Raw genomic sequence first — 13,750 nt, 5'->3', positions numbered from 1 at the left:
CCTGCTGAAGGAAAATGAGAGAGAGAGAGAGAGAGTGTGTGTGTGTCTTAGTAGGTTAAAGTATAGTGAGTTCAAGTTAACAGTGTGCCTTAAAAGAGATAGTTCACCCAAAAATGAAAATTACCCCATGATTTACTCACCCTCAAGCCAACCTAGGTATGTATGACTCTCTTCTTTCAGACGAATACAGTCAGAGTTATATTTAAAAAATGTCCTGGCTCTTCCAAGCTTAATAATGGCAGTGAATGGGTGTTATTTTTCAATAGTCCAAAAGAAGTCCAATGAAGCGCATCCATCCATCATAAAAAGTGCTCCACACGGCTCCGGGGGGTGAATAAAGGCCTCCTGAAGCGAATCGATCTGGTTGTGTAAGAAAATAATCCGTATTTAATACTTTATAAACCGTAATCTCTAGCTTCTGCTAACTGTTGTACGAGCATTCACAATAGTACGCCATTCCGGCGGATGCCGTAGGCGTAGCGTAAACTCTGGTGAGAATATGCTAGTCTCGTGAGAACCGACGTTTGTTTACAGGAGCAAAGGAAGCAAAGTTTCCTTGCTTTAGCAAAGGAAAACCAGTCCCCTCTTGGCTTATATTGAAATCCTCCAACATTTTTCTTTACAAATCTTCGTTTTGTACTTCTAATTCGTGACCAGTGTTTTGTTTTGCTCTCTCCTCTGCGCTTCCACATTCGTCTCACCGGACCTTACGCTATGTCCTACGTCATCCACCGGAACGGTGTTATTGTGAACACGCATAGGACAGTTAGCGGAAGCTAGAGATTACAGTTTATAAAGTTTTAAATATGGATATTTTTCTTACACAAACTCATCGATTTGCTTCAGAACGCCTTTATTATGGATGGATGTGCTTTATTTGATGTCTTTTGGACTATTGGAAAATAACACCCATTCACTGCCATTATAAAGCTTGGAAGAGCGAGGATATTTTTTATATAACTCCGATTGGATTCGTCTGAAAGAAGAAAGTCATACACACCAAGGATGGCTTGAGGGTGAGTAAATCATGGGGTAATTTTCATTTTTGGGTGAACTATCCCTTTAAGGATAAAGTCTATATCATTAATGCGATACAGTGTGTTTTTCATTCATCATCCTAAAGAAGAACACTACATAAGAAGGCCGATTGGAGTCGCCAGAAGGACACAAATACAAATTGTCACCAACACACAGTGTTCCCGCTCAGCTGTTTAATGTCCCACAGTTCCTTTAGTGCTCCAAGACAAGCACCAGTGTGTGTGTGTGTGTACTGAGCCTATAACACTCTTATATACACACAAAGAAGAGGAGAACAGTGTGGCCACACCAAGTTAAACATTACTGACAGATACAGACAGAATAACTCATGTATTGGGAGGTTAGAACAGAAGATCTTTTTCTCTCAAAAGGATATCCTAACACAGAGGGTCACACACAGACATGCCCCAAGCAACTGATTTTAGTGCTGTTTGCCAAGACAAGTATCACTAATACAATTGCTAAGGTTAAAGATTTGAACAAACACCTAAGTAGGGCTGCCACTAACGACTATTTTTATTTCGATTAATTTATCGATTAATCTAAACCAGGGGTCTGATGAAATGGCGCACGTTGCGTTCCCAGATGAACGTTATAATAAACCCAAACTCACAACAACACGCAGAGATGGAGTTTGAGACGCTGCACACATGTAAATGATAACAGTTCCTGTGGAACTACTGTGAACGGAGCCGCTGTGTGACGCACGTACTTAACCTACACGTATGTAAATAATTAAAGCGCATATACTGTATTAGAACTGCATCGCATATAATTATTTAATTAAATCGTAGCGTTTGTGAATTCACAATTATGCTTAATTATTTCTTTTTAAATGGGTCTAATAATGTGTTTTATACATTCTTGTCTGTGAAATGCGCCACTTCTGGTATTTTGCCGGTTAGTCGAAGCAAACAAAATGAAGTCGAGGATTTTTAAAAATCTAATAGTCGAATGAAATCGACAAATCACGACAGCCCTACACCTAAGCCTACAAATTACACTTCGCTATGAAATTAATATTAAGTTTCACTGAGTAACTCTTCCAGGCCTGCTGAATGACAACTCAAATCGTGCAACTTGTGCTATTAAAGTGACTGGACTTAATGTTTCCCCTGATGGATCATAAAACCTATTAAAGTGACTGGACTTAATGTTTCCCCTGATGGATCATAAACGGTAAAAAAAAAAAAAAAAGAAGTCTAAAAGATTTATATTAAAAGAGGGGCCCAAGTCATATTTAGGGATCTGAACCAGGGTTATTTTGCTTTTAATTTTTTAATGCATTTTAATTCCTATTTTATATTTAAATGTGGTCTAGTTTTCATTAGTTTTCACTCTATTATTATTGAAAAAATTTTAATCCAGTTTTTGTTTACAATCATAACACAGATCAGAATATCATAGTGACTGAAGTATGGGCTCTTTTGTCTTGAATCAGTAAGTAACCCTGACAGAACACCCTAGCAACCCCATAGCAACCACCCAGAACACCTTAGATACAACATAGCAGCATGATAAAAACACTTAGAACACCCTAGCAACCACCCATCTCAGCGCTGTGTTGCTGAATTTTGCTCGGGCAAACACCAGAAAGTGTCAAATCTTATTTCTGTTATTATTGTAACTCAATAAAGAAACTTTTAAAGATTAAACCACTAACAGGAGTCTAAAAAAAAACTGAGTGAGATTTTCTGTATGCAAAACAGCACGGAAACACAACTATGACTAATGTAAATAAGGTTCGGCCATAAACACACGCACACAAGTTCCTCTTGCCTGCTAGACAGCTTCAGGTAACAAAGTCAACAAAGGAAAGGAGGCAGAGTCTGACTGAGGCAGAGTCGCCACAGAAACAAATCCTCACCTCTGACCCTGCCCATAAGATCTGACAACCTCTCCAAAACATCCAAATAAACTAGCCCTACCAATCCCTGCCAACAGTACTCTGGTATCATATCATACACTGTACAGTACTGTCATCAGGTGATAATACCATATAGTATTTTGATATACCATATTCATGTATTACATAATTTAGTGCACACTTCAATTTTCCTGAAAAAATACCATCATACTGCCATAATACATGCCCAAAAAATCTTTGTTGTTTCATGGAGCATGTCTAAAAACATGATATATGTCCAATAAAACTTGGTAGTACCATGGTACATGTCTGAAAATATGACAAGTCTAACATCATTATAGGACTCAATGTGCAAGTTAAAAAACAGTACCACAGTAAATATCTTAAAAAAAAAAACAAACAAAAAAAACATGGCAGTACTATGATACATGCCCAAATGCAATGGTAGTATGGTGTTATGTGTCTGAAAAAAGTGGTACATATCAAAAACCATGGTAGTACCATGATACATGCCCAAAAATGTGGTTTTATTGGGTTATAAGTCTGAAAATATGGTGTATAATAAAAAAACATGGTATTACCATGATATGTGCCCACAAGTGTGGTAGTATTGGGTTTTATGTCTAAAAAACATTGGTGACGGTTCATTGGTGACCAAATTTTTGGGGCAAGTATCATGGTACTACCAAGGTTTTTGATATATATAACAACATATATCAAAAACCTTGGTAGTACCATGATACTTGCCCCAAAAATTTGGTAGTATTGGATTATGTCTGAAAAACATGATATATAAAAAACATGGTACCAACATGATACATGCCCAAAAACCAGGGTAGTATTGGGCTATATGTCTGAAAAAAACATGGTAGTACCATGATCCATGCCCCAGAATTTGGTAATATTGGGATATAAGTCTGAAAAACATGGCAGATATAAAAAACATGGTAATACCATCATGATATATGTCCAGAAACCATGGTAGTTCTGCCTAGTACATATACATAAAACATGATAACATTACATACCTGAAAAATATGGTATACAGTATATAAAAAACATAGAACCATAGTAGTACCATGGTATATTATACAGTACATATAAACATAGTAGTACTGGATTGTATGTCTGAAAAACATGGTACATATAAAAGTAGTACTAAGGTAGTACTATGATACATAAAAACATGGAATATTTGCCTGAACATCATGGTGACTGTCCAAAAAGCAGAAAACGGGTCAAAACAAAACTATGGTCGTAATATATATATATTTTTTGGTTAGTGTGGCAACAGAATGGATGGCAAACTCTTGTCTATTGTTTTTTTTCTTCTTCAATAAGCATTTTAAGATCATGCTCATCTGTCTCCCCTCCCCCATCTGTCCAGAGGCCCGTGACCCCTCCATGAGTCCGGTGACCACATCAGCTGTCCAACACTGTCTGCTCTCCTCTATTCACTCCTCACACCATCTCTGATATGACTTTTGCTGCCTCGAGTGAGCACTTGTTGGATATTCATCCACAAACTCAATTTCAGACGCTTTTGTATTATGTCTCTTGGTGGAACAGCCACAAAATGTTCCTTATTCATACTATAATCATTGTCTAACAGCACTGAACTGACAAAGAGGTTTGAGACGAGCTCCATTACGTAATGCCATTCCTATACACTCGGAGAGCAGTTTGAACATGCGCTCACTAAACAAGAAAAATAAGCAGACGCTTACCGCTTTTAGTTGCTCCAGTCGGTCCTTCATCTTTCAATATATGGGTTAACACTATCTTAAAAATAAAATCAGTAAATAATAAATAGGAGAAGGTCAAATGAGCCGGTAAAGTGCGCGGTAAGAGTGAGCGGATTCCTGCTCCGGTGAGTCGTGCTCTTCCACCGAAGCTCCATGCAATATGGCTGCTCTTCTCCAAACCAGGACTTTTCCCTCTAAATCTATCCGCTCAGAGGATTAAAACAACAGTTGCGTTCAGTCTGCTCTCTCTCTCTCTCTCTCTCTCTCTCTCTCACCTGTCCACGGTCACGCCCTGCGCGAGCACCTGTGTGTGCGACTCTGTCCACATTTATTCCTCCAAACTATTTTAATGAGCCATTTTTTAAATTTCCTAGTTAATATGCATTAATCCATTATATGGCCCATCTCATGCATACATTGTGATATGACCTTTTAAAACATCAAAGGGCACCAATTCCATGCTCTTTGATAACTATTAGATGTTTAATAATAACATAAAATCAACATAGCATGAAAAGGGAGTGATTATAAATATATCAAATGTCTGGGAAACTAAAGATATTAAACAAAAAAAAAATACATGCATTTTGGCCTGTCCCATCTTGCAGTCTTGACCTTCTTGGCTATATCTAACCATTAAAATAAAAAATGTCATATTTTTTATATAATTAAATGTATGTATTAAAACAAATTAAAAATAAAATACAAATAAACAAATATTTTCAATGAAATTATTTGTGATAACGAACTACTTTTAAATATTTGACATTATTTTCCCCCCACATTTTGTGCACTGTTGCCCATTCTGTTTTTTAATACATTTTGTCTGATTAATTTTAAAGTTTCATTTAATATTTATTGCATTTCCAGAAAGTTAACACTGCTTTTCATTGACCATTTACTGAATTTTTTTTTTAATTCAAATTTTCATACCCCATTCAGTAGCCTATTTGTCCATAATAGCTACTACCTTTTCCAATTTATATTACTATATAGTAATCATTTAAATAACTGTAACTATTGCATTATTAACTGATATAGGCCTATATGTATATACTGGTAGGTATTCATTATATACTACTTATTCGTTAGTTTCTACTAACTTTTCTTGTCTTTAAAAAAAAAATCAGCTATGTGTTTCTGACATGGAATCCCATGTTATTCCAGTTATATTAGTAACTATTTATTAGCTACTTGTAAGGACCATTTTCATGCCAAGACTGCGGTGTGTGAGATATATTATTTTCTAACACACACGCACACACACACACACACACACACACACACACACACACGTCTGGTTTGCTATCCTTGTGGGGACTCTCCATAGGCGTAATGGTTTTTCTACTGTACAGACCGTATATTCTGTTGTCCTACACCAACCCCACACCTAAACCTACCCCTTTACAGGAAACTTTCTGCATTTTTAGATTTTCAAAAAAATTAATTCTGTGTGATTTATTAGCTTGTTTACCCGTGGGGACCTCAATTTAGGTCCCCACCGTGACACGAGTCCCCATGAGTCTGTGTGTAGTCAGGTTTAAGTCCCCACCAGAATACAAAAACACACACACACTGCGGCTGGAGTTAAAGATCAATGAGTATAGCCCACTTCACCGCGCATGAAGCAGGAGAGCTGGCATTCATTAACCCTCTGCTCTGTCAACACTAAGCGGACAAGGAAGCGCAGTCACAGCCGTCTTCTCATGATCAACCTCATCAACTGTAGAGCGGAGGAAGGTCTCTAAAACCCGTCCTTCTCAATGTGTGTGAACCCAGACTCCAGACTCTGACACGAGTGAGATAAATGACTATTTTCTGCGCTCTGGTGGCCATTGTAGTATTACGCAGTACGTATGCATTGCGCTAGGTCATCATTATAACGAAACGTGCCATGGTAAGCGCAGTTTTTACTAAACATCAAACATCAAAAATCATTATAACGAAACGTGCCATGGTAAGCGCAGTTTTTACTAAACATCAAAAACAAAACAACAGACAAAGGCAGTAATATATAGACACAGGCAGGCAGCCTTGGATTTTAGATATATTTTTAAAAAATCATTACAGTAAATATATTACATAAAATTGCTTATATAACAGCACCGTTCGATTTTATATAATAAAGTATGACAATAAAGTCTCGACTCTACAATGAATGTTTAGTATGGGATACACACATTTCATGACAAACAAATCTAACATTAAATCACTTACAAATACAAAGTTGTATTCTCCCTTATAATGTGAAAAGTAAAAAAAAAAAGAAAGTCTGTTTTGGCCTGTGCTATCTCAGAGGTCTTGACTTTCTTAACTGTATGTAACCACTTAAAATTTAACTTCTTAATTTTAACATTACTAAGTGCAACGCAAATCTTTAAATTAGGGCTGTCAAATCAATTAATCGCATCCAAAATAAGTTTGTGTTTACATGTGAAATATATGTAACACATTATATATACACAATTTAAATAAATATTAATTAAACAAACTTCCCCAGTATGTTGTTGCATTATATATTATTATTATTTTGTCTAATTGATCGAGGCTTCATTTAAAATTTATGGCATCTTCACAATGTTAAGCACATCTTAATCAAATCCAGTACATAATTAAAATGACTATTTTAAAAAGTGACATATACTAAATTTTCCAATACGGAGTAGTGCCCATTTTGTGTTTACTGGTATTGTATTCACTCCAACTTATATAATAAAAACAAAAACACCCTCTTCATTTGAAGGAAATCCCATATTTTACAATAGCATCTAATATTGAAGTAAAAAGGTTCGACTCTTCAATATGAACCGCACTGAACACTGTCAGATAAAGTAAGACACCTCGCCTATATTTATGTAAAACCACATCAGACCTTAAACTAGGTGCATGCTGTTCTATTCTTGACCTCATGGATTGTTTAGACTTGAGCAATTTGCACTCCAAAAATATCCACAGTATTTAAATATCACACCAATGACTAGCAACTTCGCATTTTAGACTGGAGCATTACTTTGTTCTTCATCTAAGCAAATGCAAAAGAAACTTCCAGCAGAGTCCTAAAAAAAAAAAAGCTTTACAACTGAATAAAGAGGAAATTGTCAGTCTTTCGTTTTACAAGTAGGCCACCACAATTTAAAATTCATTCCAACAGTTGTTTATTAAAAAAAACAAGCAAGGATTATTATATTGAGAATGTTTTTATTCCAAGAACTCCTCTAAGTGCTTAGAGCCTTACATAGAGAAGTAAGCACTGGGACACTCAACCTGCTCTCACACCTCTGAGTGAGCGAGTGTGTCAAAGTGTAGGCATGTCTGCATGTGTGTGTCTGGTGGCAACAGTTAGCATGTCTACAATGAAATGAACCACACGGTTTACTCAAATTCAAAACACAAAACAAATCAAAAATTGAAAAATAAAAATATTCTGCGCTGGGGTTTTACAGTAAAAGGGGCAGGGGGAGGAACCGTCACCAGGAAATCCCAGTGACGTTGCCATAAGGAGGTCAGAGGCCAACAGGTTAAAGGTCGTCATCTTCATCTGGGAGAGCTGTTTCTGATGCCACCTGGAAGAGAAACGACAATTACGGATCAGCACAGACTAAACGGGAACAGTTTTAGGAGCAGCAGCAGCAACTCGCTGGCCGGACAATGCGCTTACTTTCAAGTCGTGCCCATAAGGAGGTCAGAGGCCAACAGGTTAAAGGTCGTCATCTTCATCTGGGAGAGCTGTTTCTGATGCCACCTGGAAGAGAAACGACAATTACAGATCAGCACAGACTAAACGGGAACAGTTTTAGGAGCAGCAGCAGCAACAACTCGCTGGCCGGACAATGCACTTACTTTCAAGTCGTGCTCATACTGTGCAGCAAGTGATGGATCCATAGCAATTTCAGGTGGCGCAAGGGCAGGCATCTCAACAAACTCCAGATTAGGATCACCAATCAGCTTCCGTGCGAGCCACAGGAAGGGCTTCTCAAAGTTATAATTACTCTTGGCAGAGATGTCATAGTACTGAGAAAGAGAGAGAGGATACATCAGTCAAGCTTCACATTTAGTCAATAACAGCCTGACATTCAGCCTTAACTAATGCATGTTTGTCTACATAGGAAATACTCGGATAACTTGAAGTTGCATTGAAATGGAAGAAGAGACAGATCATTCCCATACGGTACATACATCCAAATTTAATGAATTATCAAAAAAGAAAAATAGGGCAGGGACTTGGTTTTATGCATTGGTTGTTGATTGGATAAAAGTGGAGGCAGATCAACATCACCGAGAGAAGTCTGACAACTTACCATAAGATCCAGTTATGATGTTGATTAAACATTACAAGCTCAATTTTTCTTTGAAAATTAAACATGCATGCATGAATTGTTCACAATAAGATTTAGTGCATTTCATGAGTTTGAGTTAAAGATGTGCTCCGTACCTGTAGATTCTTCTTACGATGGAACACAATGCTCTTTGCTTTGACCTTTCTGTCTTTAATGTCCACTTTGTTACCGCACAGCACTATGGGAATGTTCTCGCTACAATACTGACACGTTGTTGTTTTAAAGCATATAATTTGTTACACCACACTACTAAAGCGTGCATATGGATGAACTGAAATTACACGGGTTAACCGATTACAAGTTACACTAATATTCTGCTTATAAACCGATTCTCAAGCGCTTGTTGCGCGTTGTTTATCTAGAACTCTGCTAATTCACGTCGTAACAATTTAGCAGTTAATCGCGCTATCAATTAAACATTTACCTAACGTTAGGCTCTTTAATTCATTACTCTAGCCTCTTTAAATTACCTTAAACTGGACCTGTGGCTCGTTCTCCGCCATTGCCGTCTGTGTGTGTGCTGGTCTTTGTGCTGCAGTCACTCTGCGGGAGAGATGGCGGGACACGGTTAGTCACAGCACACAAAAGGCCGCGCCGATCCCAAATTACGACCATAGTTACACTAAACTGCCGGAAAACACCACTTTCTCACTCATATTAAAAGTCAAACGGCTTATAAGACTCAAAACACCCGACTGCGTTAATAAACGCACAGCCGCCGCGTCTAAACAAGAGGATGCGCGGAAACACACGAGGCCGCTGCTTCAGGAGGCCGAACTTCACCGAAACCGACCGAGAGTCAGTCACGGCAGCAGCCTGAAGGCCTCGAGCAGGCCCATCGGTCCGGAAACCAACTCATGGCGCATCTAAGCGTGCGGAAATTTAGGAAAATAAGACTAATTAACAAACGGGGGAACAAAGCGAGCGTTGTTCGCGCGGCTCCAGCAGCCCGCCAGCATCGCGCGCTGCCAACAGCTCGCGACGGCGCTGCGACAGAGATGAGCCGCGATGAAACGCGCGCAACTCCACATCAGCGGCGAATAAAACCAATCCGGTCGACTTACGACACCTTCAGCCAAATACAAAGTCTTTCAGGAGTGTTTTGTCCTCGGTGGAACACAAAACGCCTTAATGACAGGACGAGCGGCGTCGCTCCGCACTCACCGGTGTTGAAGCGATCGAGGAACAGAGCAAATGGCTGCGCCCGCGCGGGACTCAGCATGGCTCACATAAACGCTTCCGCCCCTACCACGTGACGCAGCAGCGCCGCGGGACATTCGCGCCCTCTAGTGTCAGTGGCGCGCAACGAACTTACTGACACCTTAAAGGGATAGTTCACCCAAAAATGAAAATGTGATGTTTATCTGCTTACCCCCAGGGCATCCAAGATGTAGGTGACTTTGTTTCTTCAGTAGAACACATATGATGATTTTTAACTTTAACCGTTGCAGTCTATCAGTCGTATAATGCATGGCAATCAAAAAATCGCGCGAATATGAACGTGGTTTTGCGCAGCTCGTCAGTGAACAACGGCTCTGTGTAGTTAATGCTGAGTTATATCTGGTTCATCTGTACAGGTAATCTTCCTGAATGTAGCAGCAATCTCAGCCTCCCATTGATCTCCATTGTTCAACAGTTTCTCCTTATTATACAGCAGCTCTTCATGAGTCTCAGTGGCATATTCAAAATTAGGGCCCTAGTACAGAAAGAGGGGGAAATTATTACATTATCAATGGAACTAGTGTATAACATGAACTGTTTTGGACCAAATGGCTACTCTGTGATCTATTTAGTATATCTACATAGTATGTATGTATAGTATATCTATCTGTAGCTTATGTCTCAGTGTAATATATGTGTGTACCTCTACGATTGCATCCACAGGACAGGCCTCCTGGCAGAATCCATAGATGCATTTGGTCATTTCAATGTCATAACGGGTTGTTCTTCTGCTGCTATAAGCACAGGTCTCTGCTTCTATAGTGATGGCCTACAGGAGACAAATGCACTGCTGACACACACCCTGTGGAGGCTGGTTCTCTAAACAAATAACTCATGGTCATGCCCAAATCTGCAATACAGACACAGAATATAATAATAATTAATAATAATAATAATATTAATGATGCCAAAACCCACACACACACAGAATAAGTGGCAGCTTTAGGCATGAATAATAGCAATAATTAAAAAATTTTAATTTATAATTATTATTATTTTTATAATGTAAAAGAATAACAACAACAACAACAACCCTAAACCTAAAAATAATTTATTATGATCATTATTATGTATTTGAACAACACAACTTTATATATTACAGAACCTCTGTACCATGTTAGTCCAAATGCAAATACAGGCAGAAATTAAAATGTAAACAAGCATTATACACACACACACCCCTGAAAAGGTCGGTCCACAGCAGTGTTTGAGCTGCGCGGTCTGTGATGGACTTCATGTCTGTAGGCAACTCCTCAGCATTCACATATTCTATAGGGAGACGGAGAGAAGGACACTGTAGGACACTGTATGAGAATGTACAGGTATGTGTGTGTGTATGATCTTACTGTAGCCTCCCCTGTGGTGGACGGTAAGGCTGAAAGGACGGACAGGTCCAAGTCTGGCTGCGAAAGTGCCTTAATGAAAAAAACCAATTTTGCTTCAGTAAGAGCAATAAGCACAACATCAAATTATTCCACTATGGCAACTCCAGTAATCTCACTGCACAGACCACTACATCACATCTATACATATACACTCACCTGTGCGGCATGAGGAATACAGTATGCACAATGTCATCTCCATCTTAATCAGCTAAAGAGAGACATAAACATGGTCATGGTTTATATATAGTTTTACGTCAGTGGTGAAAATGTACCCCTTATGTTGAGATTGAAACAGTCGGGCTTCATGCCAAGTGAACAGATCTGTGCCATGCATAAGCCTGCTGGTAATCTCCTTTCCCAATCTGTCAGACCTTATGAAACAACTTGTGTCATACAAGTAAATTAACGTTTTACAAATGCCTTCTGTAAATACAACACATTGTTTTGAGGTAGATTTCACCTGGTAGAAAAACAAATACTGTTAAAATGAATGTCACGATTCCCACCATGGCCACTAGATGGTAGCAGAGGATAATTTATTGTCTCCTTTACCATATCCACTCTGTAATATAGTTCTTTTTCACGTTTTGCTAATGGATTTATATTTAGACATTATAAAATCACTATTATAGCATTTAAAAATATCCTTTTTGTCAAAGTTCAGCATTGTTTTGTATTGAAGTATGAAGTAGCAAGAGTTTTCAACTGGAATCACACAGATGGCCTTTGAATTCAGAACAGCAATTTTCAGTGAAAGGTGGCCAGTTTGTATCCTTGTTTATAATCTTCTCAGTTTCTCTCAAATGTAAATGAAATGCCCATTCACAAACGTGTTTTTTCTTCTTCCGAGCAATAGAGATACTCAGAAATGAACTGATATTAATCACTTTGCCCTCTTAGGCAGTGGCGGTGCCAGGATGTTTTCATAGGGGTGGCCAGGAAGGGGCCAGGAACCAGTCTGGGGTGGCACAGAAATCTTCATTATTTCTATATAGAAATGGATTTGACTATAAAGTACTGGACCGTTTTAGGACCTAAAACACAACTGAATACAACTAATTTGTACTTAAATGTAATTGAGATCATTTTTACATTTGAAATAGAATTACATGAAGTAATACTGAGTGAATGACAATTTTTGTATTACCTAGGCTCCAGGTATTTTAATAAAAGTGCTCACTATAGCTTTATTGCTCAGTAAGCTTGGCTCTGGGTCTTAACACCTCCAAAATCTTGTTTTCCATCATTGCATATAGGCCTACTCATGGATGAGACATGCAGATAACTATAGTCAACCTTCACTGCATTTTATATAATCAATGAACTCTGAAAAAGTCAATGGTTAACATTCTATTCTCATACCTAAATCGAGCTCTGTACAAAAGTAAGGAAAATAATGTAAGAAAGTTATTTTATGCATTTAAATATGGTTTCATTTTCTTTTCATTTTCGTACATTACAAATTAAAGAAAAATTAGCGCATATTTTCTAGTACTACTGCACTGTGCTCACATTTGGCCTACTTGTTCATTAAATTATAAATAAAAAATTAAATATCATCTTGCACCCTATGTTGAATTGCATAATATTTCAGTAGGCTGCATGCATTTGAGAGACGTTCTTAAATGTAATGAATATATACATGCATGCACAGTTTTGCAGACTTAACTGACGATGTATGCTCGCAGTTTCTAGTGCGGGTTATTTATGAAGTGAGCGTGCGTCTCATATTCGCATACAGTTGAAGAGCGTGCGCCGTGAGCACAGTAAAAACGGCTGACAGGACAGGAAAGTTTGTTTTACTGAAATAACAACATCTCATCAGACCGCAGTTCACTTGTTCTACTGAAGGTCACTTGGCACCTGTAGCTTTTCCGCGATCGTTTGACTCGCGCGCTGAGGGAAAGCTGAAGTGCGCGGCTGAAAAGTCTCCCGTTTGTTGTGGTCGCAAAGAGATAGGCCTACGGCCGTTCCGCGTCTTAGCAAGTTTATAATAAATACATGTTTGAACTCATTAAAATGCTAAAAACAGTTAGATAAAAATGTTGCATTACATTATTTTTTAATAACTAAGCGTTTGATTATTTATAACGTTTTATTAAAGAAGATTTTCACAGAATGATTTCGGCAAAATGGCGCCCCCTGTGTGCGGCGCCC

At 38.3% G+C, this 13,750-nt stretch overlaps 2 protein-coding genes and 1 pseudogene across 10 annotated transcripts in view; all 3 read right to left on the bottom strand.

The window, feature by feature from the left end:
- LOC107665275 (syntaxin-3-like) overlaps positions 1 to 4,908 on the bottom strand; it is a 26,778-nt gene extending 21,870 nt beyond the window's left edge. For 6 of the 9 annotated variants that reach the window (XM_016456098.1, XM_016456101.1, XM_016456106.1 and 3 more), the window contains exon 1: positions 4,633 to 4,907. In XM_016456098.1, the coding sequence (XP_016311584.1) occupies positions 4,633 to 4,662 (30 nt within the window). In that variant the 5' untranslated portion in view covers positions 4,663 to 4,907. Of the gene's footprint in view, positions 1 to 4,632 lie in introns of all 9 variants that reach the window. The other 3 variants (XM_016456097.1, XM_016456100.1, XM_016456096.1) reach the window with 1 other exon arrangement.
- A 3,410-nt stretch (positions 4,909 to 8,318) lies between these two features.
- LOC107665254 (GTP-binding nuclear protein Ran-like) lies at positions 8,319 to 9,184 on the bottom strand (the record flags this gene model as incomplete). The annotated part of the gene is made up of 3 exons (XM_016456060.1): positions 8,319 to 8,392; positions 8,491 to 8,661; positions 9,083 to 9,184. Coding segments are annotated over 3 exons (318 nt in total), but the record flags the coding sequence as incomplete, so codon positions are not given.
- Positions 9,185 to 10,552: 1,368 nt separating this feature from the next.
- On the bottom strand, positions 10,553 to 13,518 carry LOC107665253 (NADH dehydrogenase [ubiquinone] iron-sulfur protein 8, mitochondrial-like; annotated as a pseudogene).
- Positions 13,519 to 13,750: the final 232 nt, after the last annotated feature.

The sequence above is a fragment of the Sinocyclocheilus anshuiensis genome, unplaced genomic scaffold (assembly GCF_001515605.1).
Source record: "Sinocyclocheilus anshuiensis isolate Anshui unplaced genomic scaffold, SAMN03320099.WGS_v1.1 scaffold483, whole genome shotgun sequence".
In the NCBI taxonomy this organism is placed as follows: domain Eukaryota; kingdom Metazoa; phylum Chordata; class Actinopteri; order Cypriniformes; family Cyprinidae; genus Sinocyclocheilus; species Sinocyclocheilus anshuiensis.
This window is presented reverse-complemented; position numbering and strand designations above follow the sequence as displayed.